The sequence below is a fragment of the Lentinula edodes genome, assembly GCF_021015755.1.
Source record: "Lentinula edodes strain Le(Bin) 0899 ss11 chromosome Unknown C8R40scaffold_17, whole genome shotgun sequence".
In the NCBI taxonomy this organism is placed as follows: domain Eukaryota; kingdom Fungi; phylum Basidiomycota; class Agaricomycetes; order Agaricales; family Omphalotaceae; genus Lentinula; species Lentinula edodes.
Genome location: NW_025764323.1, coordinates 373,290 through 391,595, shown reverse-complemented (window position 1 = coordinate 391,595; position 18,306 = coordinate 373,290). Strand labels below are relative to the sequence as shown.

The window sequence follows — 18,306 nt, the reverse complement described above, 5'->3', positions numbered from 1 at the left end:
CTTTCCGGTGCCCTTCATTCCATCCACAAAACAATCTATCCGCGGTCCTGGATGGGGAAAGCGACATTTCGAATCCGTACCTCGAACCCTGACAGCCCGCTCTCGATGGTCCGTCATATACGCAACTCCAAATCGGTGAACATAATCTTGATGCGCTGTCTGCTCTGACTCTTGAGCCTAGATTTTGCGAAATTTCTTCCTCTGAGTCGGGTTGAATTTTTATGAACAGAGTTATACAGGATTCTGTAGGATGTCGAGTGGAACAAAATGGACATACGTATGTACACGGTCACCGTGACCCGAAAATTCAGTACAATGATATATCTGATAATGTGACCAGAGATATGCCTAATATGGTTTATCAAGTTCCAGGGTCCGCCTCCAGTAACACTGTGGGGAAGAGGGCGTTTTGGCGCCTCCAAAATCCGTCCATTATCCGTAGATTTTTACCAAATATTGACCGATTTTGGGATGTCGAAAAGTTCATATAATTCTCAGATAGTTGGATATAGAATATAAAGTTCGTATTGTGCGGTTATTCTATATTATCTACCAATAATATTAAGGATATAATATTGACTTTTTGCCTCGCGATTCGTTAGTTTTTTCGGCTGCCAAAAATTTGAAATAATCGTAACATAACCTACCAGTGAACATGAGGAGCATATTTAGAATAATCGTACAAGATTCTCCTATAGATTATTTGAAATTTTCACGAGATATTCACCTCGCGAAAAACATGAGGTTTTTCAAAATAACCTCGCCGAGGTTATGCGTACCCGATGTCGGGACATCGCGACGTTGAGACGTCGTCGATATCGAGACATCGAGACACCGGAACGTCGTCGATATCGAGACGTCCGGACGTAGAAACGTCGCTGGTGTCGGGATATCGAGACGCGTGACGTTCAGGCAATTCGGGACGTGCCAGTTTTGACCTAGCATTAAGTTAGTAATGAAAACCACGACCTATATAGGAATGACATAGCTTGTGGCCCCATCTATGAATACACAGAAGGCCCTGAGGGAGGCTTTTCTTGTCATTTATCAGAACATATAGCTGCATGATATCTACATAAGTACAGATAGAATGAACAGTTTGGATTCTCCATACAGGGATCTAGCAAATTGTCAGTCTTGAATGAAGATATGAATAACAAAAGTGGTACCTTCATGCTGTTGCAGCCCTTTTCAGAACAGATTGAATGATCGTGTTCCAAACAGTGAATCTACTCCCGACAAAAGTAAATTTCTCCAAATGTATTTTTGCGCCTTCGGAAACAGCATATGAGCTCACTCTTTAACAAACAGAGTATACATACATTGAGCACAAACAGTCCGCGGTCTATCGCGGCACATGATTTCCAGTAGGAGATGCACCAGCGATTCTGACAACGGGATGAGAATTTCAATCAAATAGCAGAATCAGTACTTACCTGCCCGCCTCCTTCGCGGGACCGGAACAGGAGGTAGCCACACACGGTCGGGACACGGACACTGCTTGTCCCACTCGGCTCGCCTTCTATGGAAATTGTTGGAATGTCCTACTTTCCAGAGCGTGCCCTGCTCTACAAACGCGTAAAGAACGCCCGGCCCATCCGCCGCCGATTTTGGGCGCGCTTTCCGAAATGAGTACAGAGCGCGCAATTTATGAGCGGGGCGCCTCGGCATCGGATCGGACACGAGATAAAAAGAAGAGAGTACTAGAAAAAAAGAGCCACATTAAATTGGGTAGAATAATGCAATAAAATGAATTACACATACTAATTCTGCTCTGAGGCAGTAGATAGAGCCAGTTGGATGGTGAAAAAGCCAGGTGGATTGTCCAGAAGCCAGATGAGTTGTGCAGAACCTGGTGGATTGAGAAGAAGCCAGAATTGTTGTGGGTCAACCCATAAATAAGTACTCATCTCTGTATACAGGAAGAACCATCATTCCCTCTTGTCGATATCCCAGATGCCGACGTACGTCTTCCTTTGCGACCTTCATTCCAAACTCTAAATACGTCACAGCTCGACCCTTCCTCCCTCGCCGAGAAGAAGAAACAAAAGCTCCTCAAAGCTGGCTACGAAGCCCGACTTCGTGCACGCAAGGAGCGCGAACTCAAAGCAATCAAAGATTGCAAAGAGACAGCCGAGCGGGAAAAACAAAGAGAACTTGAGGAGAGACTGGATTTTGAGGCTCGCGAAGCAGATCTGGAAGGCTGGGCGAGAAAATTGAAGGGAGAGCAGGAGGTGAGTCCGATTGGCTTGTCTTCGTGGCTATTTAAATTTATCACCCATCTGTCTTTTTCTTCATCTGTTTTATACAGGCTCTAATGACCCGGATCAAAAACCGTGCCAAACGTAGAGCCGCAATGAGTGACCGGAAGAGCGCGGCCAAGCAGGAGAGGATGAAGAATATCGCGAATTTGGCCGCTGCTGATGAAAAGATGCTTGGGGGTTCTGGGACTTCGAAGAAAGGGGGAAAAGGAACGGGTAAGGGAGTAGGCAAGGGCACGGGGAAAGGGAGAAAGGGAAACGCAGGTCAGTGAGATGGACGTCTGCTTACTCGCGTATTCTGACACTCAATTTATAATTGAAAACGTCTTCGATAGAAGATATGTTTGGTGCAGATGATGCTGATTGGGCTATATACCGAAAAATCGTACGAGCGACGTGTCCCTTCATCCCCCCTCAAACCGTTAAGTGATTGATACTTGCTCTTTACTCTCTCCCTTTGCTCAATAGAACACGACAACTACAATCTCCTCCGATGAAGAAGAGGACCTGGCGCAACTACAGCAAATTGAACAAAAACTTCTTACGCACGACCCAACGTTCACAAACCAACATACTCATGCGTCAATTGTCTCACAACGGTCGGCTCTGTTAAACGCGTTCAGACCTGTCTATGAGGAAGGTGATGGGGCAGGTGAGCAATAGAGAACTTTATTCTTAACTGCCTCATGCTAACTTGTGGTTTTTTTCTAAACCTTTTTTTTCCTTCCACGTTCCCTTCCCAACCGTCCCAAACATAACCATACATCCGTACGTAGGCAACACCCGTATCCACCTAACAACCGAACGCTGGCGCGTCTGCGAGGCATGGTTTTCCCCCTCAATCGCCGGAGTCGACTCCGCCGGTTTAGGAGAAGTGATCCAGAATATATTGTCAAGGTTTGGAGAGGAAGAGAAGAGAAGATTAGTCAAGGTAGGCTCATCACTTTGTCAGATAGGTTCCAGGTAATGACATTTAACATCAGAACATCTTCCTCTCCGGCTCCCCCTCCCAAATTCCCGACATCGCACCACGTCTCTACTCCACCCTCCGCCCACTATTTCCTGTGGAGATGCCGATAGAGATCAGATCAGCAAACGATCCGGCGCTGGATGCATGGAGAGGAATGGCCAAGTTCGCGAAAACGGAGGAGTTCGCGACGGTCGGGATGTCCAAGGCGGAGTACGAGGAGATGGGTGGAGAGAGATTGAAGCGATGGTGGGGGAGTAATTGGAATGGAGGGTTTTAGCTCTCAAAAGACCGGTAAACAAGATGTGTATCCGTGGCTTATCCTTTGTAGCGGATTTTCTTGGACTTTTAAAACAAAGTGAATGTATTTTGATTTACAGTCGAAATTTGGGGTTTTGCAGCTCGACGGGGAACCTGTAGCTTTGATCATGGGTACAACTTCGTCGAGTGTGACACAGGATATCATAATCGAGTTCATAACAAGATAATGTCGAAGACATTCTAATCATGAATGGCATAGATTGGGTTATCTAGGTTGGCTTCCAGATACCGGTTTTTATCGAATATGCATTCCATGGTGATCCTAAAATAATCAAGAACGTACAAGTCCGCGAAGAATCTGTCTTCGGCATGGGGACAGTGTGGGAGCCAGATCTACTAGAAATTTGACTCTGAGATTGTATTTGCTTCAGGGGGACAGGTTTGGAACTTGTGGTTCTCATTTTAACACCCAATCCCAATTCAGTGTTGATAGACCGAGAGCGTTAGCTCATGAATATACTCTGAATATATATCCTCGGCCTATTTTGATGAATGAACTTCCAGTACACTTTTTATTCACCCGAGACCCTACCGAGAGGCTTATCCCAGAATATCCTTCAACTGCGTCTTTGGTATTGCAGCCAGGAACGCTCTCCTCTCAAGCCTCGTCTTTGTCTTTCGCTCATACACAAATGCAAACCCAATCAAATCGAATTCTGAAAACGCTGTGCCCAAGAACGACAGACCGAAAGGAACGCCAGGAGCCGGGCATACGGTTTCTGGACCTGCACTACCAATGGTTACGTTGGAGGGGAAGAAACCTAGAGGCACTAAAGAAGGACGGATGAATGAAATAAGGACGCAATGTTAAAGACCCTTTCACCTGTAACGATGGGATATCCTGCGATAGCTTGAGAACGTAAAATACTTAGTTACAAATATCCTGAGGAGAAAGGAAAAATGCTTACCGGCAGGTACCGTAGTCAACCCTTGAGCAGGAAGAACCAGGGCATCCAGATCAAACATCTCCAGAGCTGCGTCAATACCCTGTGCACCACCAAGCTCTTTATCGAAAGCCAGGGACCGGAAGTAGGCATCGGTGAATCCGGTGGTAGCCTCGGATGCGATGAATCTACAGTGTAACAACCGAGCCCATAGCCAGTCAGGACCAAGTTTGGGAAGAGGCGCAGTTAATTCTCTGCTTGAGACTTGTACTCACTCGGACTGTGACGTAAAATTTACTGGTTCCTCCAATGAAGGATTGGCATTATCGAACGCTATGAGGTCGGCTAGACTGCGTACGCCACTCGGAATACTGATGAGACCTTCAAGCCAGGCATTGATTTGTATCTGAAGCGTAATCAGCATATCAGGCAGCCGGGGTGACAGGGTAAGTACTTGCCTTGAAATCCGTATCCAGCACGACCGTCTCATTATTGGACCTTGCAATCTCTTCTGCAGAAGGGAGATCCGCAGGATCTACAACGGTGGCTCCAAGATCCCTAATAACATCCAAGGCTTTTTCGAACGCTAATCCGATCGCCGACTCAGATCCGTTTCCCGTCAAGTCACTACCATCAAGGAAGACCTTTCGCGGAACACCAATTCTAGCTCCTACCAAGGCGTTGGGGTTCAAAGCTTTCGTGTAATCAGGGACAATGGGGGGTTGAGCGAGTGTGAAGTTGTCATTGGGATCTTTTCCGGCGATGAGGGAGAGGACGATGGCGGCATCGGTTATCGACCTAGCCATTGGGCCTACGGTGTCTTGATGTTCAGAGATGGGTATGACTGTGGTACACATGTCAGTACATAGAAGAACTGGAACAGAAAACCAAAATCAACCCACCTCCAGCACGAGAAATCAACCCTACACTGGGTTTGACCCCCGCCAAATTGTTATTACCTGTTGGACACGTAATGCTCCCATCCGTCTCAGTACCCAGCGCGACAGTGGTTAAACCAATGGAAGTGGTGACACCCGATCCAGAAGACGAACCACATGGATCAGCGCTTGGGAAATAGGCGTTTGTCGTTTGGCCACCGCGACCTGACCATCCGGAGGGAAGATTGCCTCGAAACTCGGCGAATTCTGAAAGGTTTGCTTTGCCTGTAAGGAAGACAAAGGAGGTGCAGGAAGATCGTGAATGCTCTGGAGAGGGTGTGACAGGGACTGACAGGCGTACCCAAAATGATAGCGCCTGCTTCCCGAAGTTTCTTAACGACACCTGCGTCGTCCGGGACAATAGATCCAAGCAAAGCAAACGATCCAGCTGTCGTGTTCATCCCTGCAGTGAAATAAGGCTGAGTGATTCCAGAATGCGATATACGTCAGACATTCACCCTCAGAGGTGATGGTGGCGATATTATCCTGGTATTTTGATGAGTGTTGGCATTGCGAGAGTTATAAACAGATATCAATGTTGATGACTGACCTTCAATATCACTGGAATACCGTGCAACAAGCTTCGTTTACCAGAGACTGCCCGTTCAGGCTAATATGTCTCGCTCAAATTTGGTTGCTGCTGATACCTCACTCAAGACGCCCTACTTGTGATGTTGAACATACATAGAACCAGAGTAGATCCTGAGTACGTACCAGCCGTTAATAAGCAAAAGATGGAGACACCAGACCCAGAATCAGCCTTCATTTGCCACGGTTTTGAGAAGATGGATTGAGAGATGGAAAACCCGGTGACGACACCCTCCCTGGCTGAGAATGAACGCCTATCGGGATCTATCGGGGAAGTGGTCAGCTCGTAAAGGCTTTACTCCTCTCGCTATATCGTTGATGCCCCGGCTAGATATAGTGTATTAAATGAAGTATCGGGAAATGGATGCGTGAGACGACAAACCTTGCACACTCGTGAACCGCCTTCAGTCCTGATCCGCCTTGTGGTATGTACCTGTGCTGCTATTTAAGCCGCCATTTTGTACATAGCTTGCTGTCATGTAAGCATGCGGCCCGAATGTGAGAGTGTTTGAGTACCAGGGAGGGACATTGAATGCTGTCGTAGAGCATGTAAATTTGACGGTACTAGGACGGAACGAGGTCGATATTCAGATATGGGCGTCGGATGCTGAGTAGGACTCCGAACAAACTGTATGAGATCAGATATAGGCTGCTACTGAGTTTAACTCTGTAGCAATCGCCTTGTGGAACATAAATAGCAACTGCAAATGCAGATGAGGAGAGAAATTAGATGTCGCAAGGTGCCCGATGAGATTTCAAACGATTTTTTGGTAACGCCGTGGGAGGACAAGATAGATAGAGGAGCACATCGGGTAACATGCTGAGAGGTAGATGCAATGTCCAGATAGAGATAGAGGCTGCTACTGAGTTTGACTCTGTAGTGGAAGTCTCAGAGATACGTTGCTTATGTGACTGTCACATGCGGTCACGAATCTGAAGTCCAGAATCATCCTCGTGACATCGAGACTAGTCTCCTCTTCATCTTCGAACATCACTTCGGCTTAGTCCTGGTTTCAAACCGTACATTAGCGCGCGTTGCAGTATACAAGTGTCTTCTCGCTTACTAGCTCCATGAGCAGTCCGTCGTTGTCGAAAATTGTCCCCAATAACGAGGGGTGGTACGAATCCAGGAGTTTAGCAGATAAATTGTCAAGTGGTCATGGTGAGGAACCAATATTGGTATATCTATGGTTGATCGTTGCCTCGCTCGGTCTGACTGGTCGTCTCGCAGCAACTCGAACAAGTGCAAAGCTCGGAGTCGGAGTCGTTCGATCACCAACGTGGAAATCGTCGATCGTCGTTTTCAACGGACCCTTCCAGATCTCCACTGTTGGGTGACACCCGCGTTACTCAGCGCTCGCAGTCAGCGGTGCATCCTGCTGCAAAGAAGACAGCACAGCTCGATTCTATTCAACAGTCAGTAGGAGTGGTTCCTGATGAAGTGAAGACGACCCAACTTGACGCGCATCTGAGTTCTGCTCGAGGAGCTGTCGGAAGTGCAGTGAGCCTTGAGGTTACCCCCACTGTGACTCCCTCCAATGCACGCCATTGGATCTACTCTGGTAGTCACTTCTTCTCTACAGATTCCATTGTGCGTGCTCATACCAACCTTCGTGGACATGCACTCACTCCTTCTATATCTAGGTTCCTCATATTCAACTCCCGAAAATACTATTCAATGCAGGAATACTGAGCTATCTAGGGTTCACAATCAAATTGCTTTGGAAGCTCGCGAAAATGTTTCCTGGTCAGCCACATGCTGTTACCATTGGGTTTGTCGTTCCCAGTGTCGCAACGTTTATCTTTGTCCAGTACTATTCTCCGGAACGAGTACAAGCTCCAAAGGAAGTAAGTGACATTTGATGTAAATCGCTACACCCTGACATTCATTTGCCTGCTTTAACAGAGGAATGCCGTCCTGAAAGTTGCTGTGGATGCGATAATCTTAGCGGGTGCCTTCATATGTACTTTCATTGTATGGTGGATGCTATCTATGGTAGGAGAGTTGATAGCAGTGATGTTTGTAGCATTTCACTTCGGAACTTTGTATGTATTGGGTACATAATATATTCAATGATCCTTGAAATCTGAAAATCACTCGACAACAGCCAGCGGAGAAATTGGAGTAATGGGCTAGTCGGTCTCAAAATTCTCTAAAACATTGTAATGCTATATTGATTACGCGGGATTTAGTCTTCGAACAAACAATGTATCGAACAATAAAGGCTGAGGCCTGAATTAATCAGTGTGTAATACTACATAGCAAGAATCACTTCATTTTGTACGCTAGATCGCATAAACGAGTGCACTGTTGGAAGAGTGACGCGTCCGACAAGCTTCCTGCCATCTTCTGAAGCTCCGTACATTGTATGGCCAACAGCGTCGTTAGCTCTACCTCTTCCAATCCTTCTGGCAGGCAAGAAGGAAATTTCAGTGGTGTCTGCATGCTCAGTTAGTATGAGATAAGTGGGAATGTCAAAGATCGGATCGACGCACTCTCAATTCCTCATCTTCCTGTAAGCAATTAATGGTATCCGGCAATGCCTACATACCCGGTGATGCACAACATCAAGCAAACAGCAGAATGACATACGTTGAATTCCTCGTCATTTATTTCCTTCTGTATACAAGATGGAGACTTGGATGGTGCCTAAAAAGCACTCAGGTACGCAGAAGATGTAGGACGCAAGATAGATCAACGCACGCTAGATTCTGAGCCTTGCGATAGTTCCCCTTGTGGGCAGACAGAGTTTTGTGGTACCTACACAGTCAAGTACGCAAAAGATATAAGAAATAAGCAGGATTGACAACGAACACTTGGTACACTTGGTTCTTTGGTCAATTCAGCGTTTGAGGACCGGGATCTTTCCAGGAAAGACCAAAAACGTGTTGACTAATTGCTGAGTATGAGTCCTTCCCAAAGAGTTGTAATATTAACTCTGCATACTTCGCTTGTTGTGATCGCCTCAATACATCCTTCATCAGCCAGGTCACAGCCCAGAGAGGCCAAAATTTGGGTCCGAAGATTTATTTTCATAGCTGTTTCATCGACGATCACCGATTTCAGCTTCTCTATCCCTAATTCGAGGCATATTGATTCGGCCTGTTTTATGTTACTACAAGGGCTAAGCGTAGAGAACAATGACATACATTTGTTTCGCACATCCTTTGATACTGGTTCCATATTTGAGTGCTTAATTCCTGAACCTTATTGCGGAGCTCAAGGACTTCCTGGCGTCCCTGCTCAGCACGCTGCTCTAGCAATTTCAAGTGCGGAGTATCGGATGACAAGATGCGAACTTTCTGAGAATCCGATGAGAGTTTATCAAAGTCGGGCAGTCATGGACTCACAGTAGACATGATTAGAAGAGTGTTCTCAAGAGATAGGGAAATGGAAAGAACGATTGAGGAATTTCTGGACTTTTATAGTGCATTTGCAGGTCTTTGTTTACAACGAGGACAATGACATTCCATATAGGACAAAGCGGTTTGAAAGAAATATCACAATTGTTACCCCTTTGATGGACCTCCGAAAACTAGAAATGTGTTTTACAGTATGTGTTTTATTCATAACGCCTATCCCAAACATCCTAGTGATCGGACAGTGTTGGCATTCTGTCAAGTCCATGCCGCGGGCCTCCATTCCGCCGCTCGGTATTCCGAAGATCTGCTCCTTATTGTTATCTCACTCTTATTGTTCTTTCTCGCTACACATACCCTTTCGTTCTAGTCCCTTCTTATTGTCTTTTACTCTACCCTGCAGGTACTACTCGTATAGCTCCTAGTAGTTAGTCTGGCGCTCCGCACCGCTGCGCCGATCCGTAGATATAAATACTGCCTGTACGCTACTGTAGTTCCTCAGTTTAATTATCAACTTAGATCAACTTAGATCTCCCTTCTCAACTTAACTCTTCTCTAAAGTCTTCAGGCTCAACGCCTCGAAGTACGTTCTCCTCGACCTTAGGACTTTAACGTTCTCTGGTCCGCTCCTCGTCACCGGCGATACCGCCGCCCCGACCTGGCTGCTACTTAGCTCCTCTCTCTCTACTCTCGCTCTCCGGGGACTAACGGCGTAACGGCGGTGTTGTTAATAACTTCACTACTGTCCCATTCGTCTTCCGCACTTAGACACCCTGTGGCCTTGGCACGGTTGCACGGTGTACATGATCTTAACAGTATAATTAAACTCAATCCGTAACGTCGTACTGACATATCATTTTTTATGCCTCCGAAAACTCGAGCTCAATCCAGAGCTAATTCCGAAGAAAACACTTTCTTCACCACAGCTCAATCATTTGCCCCATTCTCCGACTCTATCTCTGCCATCGGTCAACCACGTCGCCGTAATCGCGGTTTCGGTCCAGCCACAGTTCCTACTACGTCAACTCTTCCTGAAGCCATGGAAGAAGATCAGCAATTTGAGTACAGCACTTTGTACACCGGTGACGGACAACCTGTCCAAGTCTTGACCCCTCGCCGTGGACAACCCCCCGTGGTCGCTCCGGCTCGGGGCCGGTCAACTGCTCGAATTGATTCTCCAATTCTCCAAGCCATAGCCCGCCGTACGGGAAAACAACCCCAACGTCGAGCTGCTTCTGAATCTCCTCGTGACCCACCTCCTCATTTCGATTTGGATACTGGTGATCCCGATGATCAAGACCCTCCTGTCGACCCCGACGATCCGGGTGCCGACAACAACAATGACGATCTGGATGACGACTCCGGCGGTTTACCGCGTGGTGAGCCTGGTGACCCCAGTGGGCCTGGCGGTCCCGGCGGTCCCGGCGGACCTGGTGGTCCTGGTGGACCTGGTGGTCCTCGTTCTCCTAATTCTCCTGACATCCCCAACGAGCAACGAGCTATGTTGGATCTTCTCTCGGGATTCAAGGGTTCCATTGAAACCCTCGGTACCGTTCTCGCCGCACTCGGCCGTCCCTCTGACAGCTCTGAATCTAAGAGTAAGGTCAAGGAACCCGAGGTATTCGACGGTTCGGATCCCCGAAAACTCAAGACGTTCTTCGTCAATCTCGCCCTGGTCTTCAATGACCGTCCCAAGTACTTCACCGACCAATGGAAGGTGAACTATACCCTTTCCTATCTCAGTGGGTCAGCCAAAGAATGGTTTGTCCCTGATATCCTCGATCCGGATCTCGACTCGCTGCCGGCCTGGACGTCCTCCTTCAAGGCCCTGGTAAAGGAGCTTCAGGACAATTTCGGCGTTTACGACGCCCAAGGCGAGGCCGAAGATTCTCTCGGTAATCTGAAGATGAAGGAAACCGAGAACATCCGGAAATACAATATCCGGTTCAACACCCTGGCTGCTAGTACCAACTGGGATTCTGCTGCCCTGAAATGGGCTTATGGACGAGGCTTAGCTGAGCGCATCAAGGACGAAATGGCGCGTTTGCCCGAGCCGGCGACGCTCGCCGATTACCGTCAAGAGGTTCTTCGCATTGACAATCGTTATTGGAAACGCGAGGAAACTAGGAAGTGCGAGGCTGGTAAGCCTTTTATTGCTCGGAACCCGAAGAAGGGTTCCTCGGACTTCAAGACTGGTTCTACTAACCAGCAAAACAATTCTCAGCCTTCGGGCTCTTCGGCGCCGCTCGCGCCGAAACCTAAACCCTTCTCTGGTGGTAAGCCTAACAACAATGGTAAGCCCCAGAACTCTTCGAATTCCGGCCAATCCGGCGGTCAGCGCCCCGCGTTCAACCATCTAGGAGCAGATGGTAAAGTACTTCCCTCCGAACGGGAAAGAAGGATGAAGAACAACCTTTGTCTCTTCTGCGGTGGTAAGCATCAGATTGCTGACTGCAATAAGCGAAAAGCCCGAGAATCGAAGGGCCGCGCTGCCGAGGTTGAAGAAACCCCCGAAGCAACCATTGAGGTTGTTGAAGAGGATTCGGAAAACTAATCCGCAGCTCTTGTTCCCCGGTACGAAACGGGAGCTGCGTTGATCAGGTTCGTACCTCACCTGGGGAGTTATATCTCAACGCGTCCGCTCTTTCTTCCATTGAACGTTCTCTTGTAATTTCATTAACTACTGAATTCTCGTTATCCGATTCGGCCGCGCCGGCCGAACCCATCTCTGCTCTCCTCAAATTTCCTACTCTTGTTGATTCTGGTTCTACTGACTCTTTCATCGATACTCGTTATGTTTCTCAGAACTCTATTCCTACGACCAAAATTTCTCCTGTTAATCTTCGTCTCTTTGATGGTTCATTGTCTTCTAAACCCATTACCGATATGGCGAATATCGCCGTTCGGTTTCCTTCCGGCGAGCTGCTTCTCTTACCCTTCTATGTTACACATTTAGATTCATCTTGTAAAGCAGTATTAGGTTACAGTTTCTTATCCCGCTACAATCCGTTGATTGACTGGGTATCTCGAAACATTACGTTCCGTAACACTTCACATCCTGATTCTCCACAGACGTCTGTGCCTTCTGCTATCAACACCGTTGATGCAAAGGTCGCTGTTCCGCTACCGGAACCTTCGCCGTCGGTTTCACCGACAATTCTGGAGACCCCTCCTGGGGACTCACCTCGCTCTCGCTCTCGCTCCCGCTCTCGCTCTCGCTCCCGCTCTCGCTCCCGCTCTCGGACTTTACGGGCCAAGCCCCTCTCGTCCAAATTCCCCTTTGAACCCATCTACTCCTACCCTACGGTCTCTCAATTCGCTGCTCAACTGGAAACTCCCGAGGTCGACATTGCACTTGTCAGTGCTGCAGTCTTTAACAGGGCTTGCAAGGACGCTGGTATGGAACCCATCTTACTTCGTGCTATCCACTCAGAGGTCGCGGCCCGCGCCGCCGACCGCTCCTCCACCACTCCTACTGTCCCTCCACTCCATCCTTCTATCCCAGAAGAGTACGCAGAGTTTGCAGACGTCTTCGACGAGATTGCTGCAGATTCACTTCCTGAACACAGACCTTACGACCTGAAGATTGACTTGGAAGAAGGCGCTTCGCCGCCTCTCGGCCGTATATACCCTTTGTCTGAAAAGGAGCTAGTTGCCCTTAAAGACTTTATTGACAAACAGCTGGCTACTGGTGCCATCACCCCATCATCCTCTCCTCACGGCGCTCCGGTCCTTTTTGTCCCGAAGAAAGACGGCAAACTTCGCCTTTGCGTCGATTTCCGTGGACTCAATCGTATTACCAAAAAGGATCGTTACCCACTCCCACTCATATCAGATCTTCTCGACGCTCCGAAAAGAGCTAAAATATACACCAAATTGGATCTCGCTCACGCTTATCATCTAGTCAGAATCGCTGAAGGTGACGAATGGAAAACCACCTTTCGGACCCACTACGGCTCTTACGAATGGAAGGTCATGCCGTTCGGCCTTACGAACGCCCCTGCGGCTTTCCAGCGGTTTGTTAATGACATCTTCTCTGACATGCTCGATGTCTGTGTCATCGTCTATCTTGACGATATTCTGATCTACTCTGATACGCCAGAAGAACACCGAGAACACGTCAAGGAGGTTCTTCGGCGGTTACGGAAACATCGGCTTTACGTCAACCCCGAGAAGTGCGAATTCAATATGGATACTGTTGAGTATTTGGGTTACATTCTTTCTCCCGATGGATTAACCATGTCCAAAGAGAAAGTTCAGACAGTTCTAGAGTGGCCGGTTCCGAGGAAGGTCAAGGACATTCAGTCCTTTCTGGGTTTTGCAAATTTCTATCGTCGTTTCATTTATAATTATAGCGATATCGTTGTGCCGATGACTCGGCTTACCCGAAAAGGCGCTCCCTGGATCTGGGACAGCAGCTGTCAAGAGGCCTTCGAAAACCTCAAAATCGCTTTTACTTCTGCGCCGATACTGGCCCATTGGGAGCCGAATCGCCCACTTATCGTGGAAACCGACGCTTCCGATTACGCCATTGCGGCTATTCTTTCCATCCAATATGCTGACGGTGAAATTCATCCTCTAGCCTTCCTTTCCAGAACGCTTCATGCGGCGGAACTCAACTATGATACACACGACAAAGAGCTACTGGCCATCTTCGAGGCCTTTAAAGCTTGGCGTCATTATCTGGAAGGCTCGGGTGATCCGGTGGACGTCGTCACCGATCACAAAAATCTTGAGTATTTCTCTACTACCAAGATTCTCACACGCCGACAGGTCCGATGGTCAGAATTTTTACATCAATTTAATATGGTCATTCGCTTCCGACCGGGGAAACTCGGCGAGAAACCTGATTCGATAACTAGACGCTGGGACGTCTACCCTAAAGAGGGGAATATCGGCTACGCCCAAGTGAACCCTCACAACTTTCGTCCTATCTTTACTAACGAACAACTCACTGCGTCTCTTCGAGCTACCTTCCTGGAAGGCCCCGTTTTACGAGCCTCGATTATCATGGATATCGAAGCCCTACACCAAGCAATCATCCTCGCCCTTCCCGCCGATCCGAGCTCCGTTGCTGGTTTGGAACTTGCAAAAGATCCTTCCAATGAACGTTGGAGCTTAGGTAGCGACAAGCTACTACGCCTTGATGACCGTATTTATGTTCCTAATCACGGCGATCTTCGCCTTCAAGTTCTCCGCTACTTCCATGATCATCCACTCTCCGGCCATTTCGGCCAGAACCGCACTCTAGAAGCTGTACGTCGTCAGTACACCTGGCCCAAGGTCAGAGACTTCGTACGTGACTACGTTACCTCTTGCACTATCTGTGGGCGCAACAAACCTCGCCGTCATCGGCCTTACGGGTTGTTGAAGCCTTTGCCGGTTCCGGTCCGACCATGGGATTCCATCTCCATGGACTTCATTGAACAACTGCCAATGTCGAATGGCTTTACCGCTATTCTCGTCGTTGTGGATCGATCTTCCAAGCAAGCTATCTTTATTCCAACTCACGACACCATTACTTCTGAACAACTAGCTGAGCTTTTTGTTATTCACGTCTTCTCTAAACATGGTGTTCCTAATCATGTCACTTCTGATCGTGGTTCCGAATTTGTTTCGGCGTTTTTCCGGGCTCTCGGTAAAGCGCTCTCCATGGAACTTCACTATACCTCTGGATACCATCCGGAAGCCGATGGGCAGACCGAGCGCGTTAATCAGACTCTCGAGCAGTACATCAGGATCTATTGTTCCTACCAACAGGATGACTGGTCGCCGCTACTTCCGATCGCCGAATTCGCCTATAACAACGCTCCCAATGCTTCCACTGGTATTACTCCATTTTTTGCTAACAAAGGATACCACCCAAACATCACCGTTCGGCCCGAGGTCGACATGAAGTCTGATCTTGCTAGAGACTTCGTCGTTAACCTCGATGAACTCCACGCTTTCCTTCGAGAGGAAATCCTCTTAGCTCAGTCTCGTTATAAGGAACAAGCTGACAGGAAAAGAATCTCGCACCCGGAGTTCCCGATCGGCTCCGAAGTTTTTGTTCTTGCTAAGCACATTCGCTCTACTCGTCCTACTGAAAAATTCTCAGAAAAATATCTTGGTCCTTTCAAGGTCATCAGTCGACCTGGTACTTTATCTTACGAGCTCAAGCTCCCGGACTATCTTCGCCGCATTCATCCGGTTTTCCACGTCTCACAGCTGGAGCCGGTTACGCCGAATCCTTTCCCGAATCGTACTCAATCTCCTCCACCTCCAATCGAAGTTGACGGTGAAGAGGAGTACAACGTTGCCGAAATTCTGGACTCCAAGCTGGACAGAAGGTATAAACGTTGTCCTCTACGTTACTATATTCGGTGGGCCGGTTATGAAGGTACCGACGATGAATTCTCTTGGGTTGCTGCTGATGAATTACATGCTGATGAACTGGTACCCGCATTCCACGCTCGATACCCTCTGAAACCTGGACCTTGATCACACAAAATCATTTTATTCCTTTCCCCCGTTTTCCGCCGCGCTCCGCCGAAGTTTACTTTGTGCGTTTAGAGGGTAAACACGATGATAGCAAATTGAGTGTTTATCTCTTTCTCTTAATTGCTTACATTCTCCTTCTATCTACTATTTCACTTATATTTCTTTCACACTTAGACTAATTACACTTCGTACTAATTACTTCTTACGCCGCTTCGCGGCCCATTCGCTTTCCGATTTCAAAATCGAGTTAACATTTTTTTTTATATATACAAAGTCCAAAAAACAAAATTATATAACAAAGGCAGGGCAACAAGAAGAGTACAAGAAGATGGCCGAAGGCCGATGTTCGATGTCCGATGTTACTCTACTCCGCTCTCTCCTTCCCTTTCTCCGACCGGGCCTTCTTCGGCGCCGGTTCTCCCTCTTCCTCTACCTCCTCCTCTCCTTCTCCATCCTCTTCTTCTCCCATCCTCCTATCCTCTTCTTCCTCCTCACTATCCACGACCCTTCTCCTCTTCTTCGGCAGCCGCGAAGGTCCTGGTTCCGGCATCTCCGGTGGCGTTTTCCTCCTTCTCGCGGCGTCCGTCATCAACCAGTCCAACTTGCGGTTGATATGGCAGTTGTAGGTGTTGTCCTTCAACTGGCCCTCTCGAAGCTGCCGGTTGTCTGCCAGCAGCTGAGCCATCTGGCTCTCCAAGATCGCCAGGCGCTCGCCGATCGGTTGTCCTCCCCCCTCTCGCTTCACCGTCGAAGGCCGCCCGGAGTACGAGCATCGGACCTTAGCGTCGTGACAGGGTTTACAAATAATTGAACTCCTCTTGCCAGCCTGCATCCGGCAAGGGATCTTCTTGTTCCTGCATCGTTCGCAGGGAACTCGCTCATCGTCGTCTTCATCGTCATCATCTCCGCCATCGTCCGGATCTCCGCCGCTAGCCTAAAAAACTTAGAGTTAGTAAGTCGGTGAGGATATGGCAGAAATCACTCACCTCCATCCTCTGTTTGCCCTTGGCTTTCCTAACCACCCGAGGAACTTCTACTTCCACTCGACGAGCGGAAGTAGATGCTTCCCCTGGGGAAGGGCCCCGGCGGTTTCGCGCTGCCGCGGCTGCCGCAATCCTCCTTCTCTTCTCCGCTGCCTCTTCCTCCAATCTTCTGGCATTAGCGGCCCGCTCGGCGACCTCTTGCCTCTGCCTCTCCTCCTCTGCTTTCTGTCTAGCTTCTTCCTCCGCCTTCCTTTTTTCCTCCTTCCTCTTCCGGTTCTTCTCCCTGGTGAGTTGCAATTGGAGCTCGAGCTCCCGTTCCTCGTCAGAAGGATCCGGCGTTGAAGGGCGAGTTGGGGCCGGGGGCGAAGTTGGATGGGCGCCGGTGACCGAAATCGAGCCGACGGTAGTGGTGGTTCGGGTGGTGGTGCGACTAGAGGACATGTGTACTTGGAGTTTTGGGAACTTGGCCATAGCGGCAAAACCTGGCCCTTTTTTATAGGGTCAAAACTACGCACGGACCAGCAAGAAATTTTCTTCGAGTTGTACTCGGTTTACGGTGTACCGAAAATTTTCTTGGATGACTAACGATAATCCCCGGTACCAACGGCTTTTGAAAATTTTCCTGCTGACTGACGGGCCAAATTCCCGATGCTGACGGCCTTTAAAATTTTTCCTTGGTGACTAACCAACTACCGGTATTAATGGCTTTCGAGGGCTCAAGCCTAAGAGGGGGATACTGTCAAGTCCATGCCGCGGGCCTCCATTCCGCCGCTCGGGATTCCGAAGATCTGCTCCTTATTGTTATCTCACTCTTATTGTTCTTTCTCGCTACACATACCCTTTCGTTCTAGTCCCTTCTTATTGTCTTTTACTCTACCCTGCAGGTACTACTCGTATAGCTCCTAGTAGTTAGTCTGGCGCTCCGCACCGCTGCGCCGATCCGTAGATATAAATACTGCCTGTACGCTACTGTAGTTCCTCAGTTTAATTATCAACTTAGATCAACTTAGATCTCCCTTCTCAACTTAACTCTTCTCTAAAGTCTTCAGGCTCAACGCCTCGAAGTACGTTCTCCTCGACCTTAGGACTTTAACGTTCTCTGGTCCGCTCCTCGTCACCGGCGATACCGCCGCCCCGACCTGGCTGCTACTTAGCTCCTCTCTCTCTACTCTCGCTCTCCGGGGACTAACGGCGTAACGGCGGTGTTGTTAATAACTTCACTACTGTCCCATTCGTCTTCCGCACTTAGACACCCTGTGGCCTTGGCACGGTTGCACGGTGTACATGATCTTAACACATTCCGGAATCATTCTCGCTGAATATCTATCATAAAACATTAGGTGCGGTAGATCATGGATGTTCCGGAGCATACTCCCCTTTGGGACAGGATACACATGCGTAACAAGATCTCCTTTAATGGCCAGTGTCAAATCCGTCCTGACAAAATGTGAAATGACACTTGACGATAGAACCGTGATGAGTGTCGTTGTTGGAGGTACCTGTAAACATAACCACCCGCAGTTC

The 18,306-nt window shown here is 48.4% G+C and overlaps 4 protein-coding genes across 4 annotated transcripts; 2 read left to right on the top strand and 2 right to left on the bottom strand.

The window, feature by feature from the left end:
- Positions 1-1,919: 1,919 nt before the first annotated feature.
- On the top strand, positions 1,920-3,508 carry C8R40DRAFT_1045074 (uncharacterized protein; the record flags this gene model as incomplete). The annotated part of the gene is made up of 7 exons (XM_046224270.1): positions 1,920-1,964; positions 2,013-2,234; positions 2,312-2,477; positions 2,597-2,646; positions 2,730-2,913; positions 3,038-3,192; positions 3,245-3,508. Coding segments are annotated over 7 exons (1,086 nt in total), but the record flags the coding sequence as incomplete, so codon positions are not given.
- A 581-nt stretch (positions 3,509-4,089) lies between these two features.
- C8R40DRAFT_1160705 (amidase signature domain-containing protein) lies at positions 4,090-6,137 on the bottom strand (the record flags this gene model as incomplete). The annotated part of the gene is made up of 10 exons (XM_046230044.1): positions 4,090-4,319; positions 4,373-4,399; positions 4,458-4,621; positions 4,709-4,839; positions 4,892-5,277; positions 5,336-5,596; positions 5,673-5,774; positions 5,830-5,857; positions 5,922-5,981; positions 6,063-6,137. The coding sequence occupies 10 exons, from the start codon at positions 6,135-6,137 to the stop codon at positions 4,090-4,092; spliced, it is 1,464 nt and encodes a 487-aa protein (XP_046086527.1).
- Positions 6,138-7,030: 893 nt separating this feature from the next.
- On the top strand, positions 7,031-8,116 carry C8R40DRAFT_1069448 (uncharacterized protein; the record flags this gene model as incomplete). Its single annotated transcript, XM_046226112.1, has 5 exons — positions 7,031-7,138; positions 7,191-7,550; positions 7,604-7,807; positions 7,866-8,005; positions 8,068-8,116. 5 exons carry the CDS (start codon positions 7,031-7,033, stop codon positions 8,114-8,116), a joined length of 861 nt encoding a protein of 286 aa, XP_046086526.1.
- A 112-nt stretch (positions 8,117-8,228) lies between these two features.
- On the bottom strand, positions 8,229-9,319 carry C8R40DRAFT_1069447 (uncharacterized protein; the record flags this gene model as incomplete). The annotated part of the gene is made up of 7 exons (XM_046226111.1): positions 8,229-8,399; positions 8,456-8,503; positions 8,553-8,609; positions 8,664-8,720; positions 8,907-9,062; positions 9,110-9,262; positions 9,311-9,319. The coding sequence occupies 7 exons, from the start codon at positions 9,317-9,319 to the stop codon at positions 8,229-8,231; spliced, it is 651 nt and encodes a 216-aa protein (XP_046086525.1).
- Between the last annotated feature and the right edge of the window lie 8,987 nt (positions 9,320-18,306).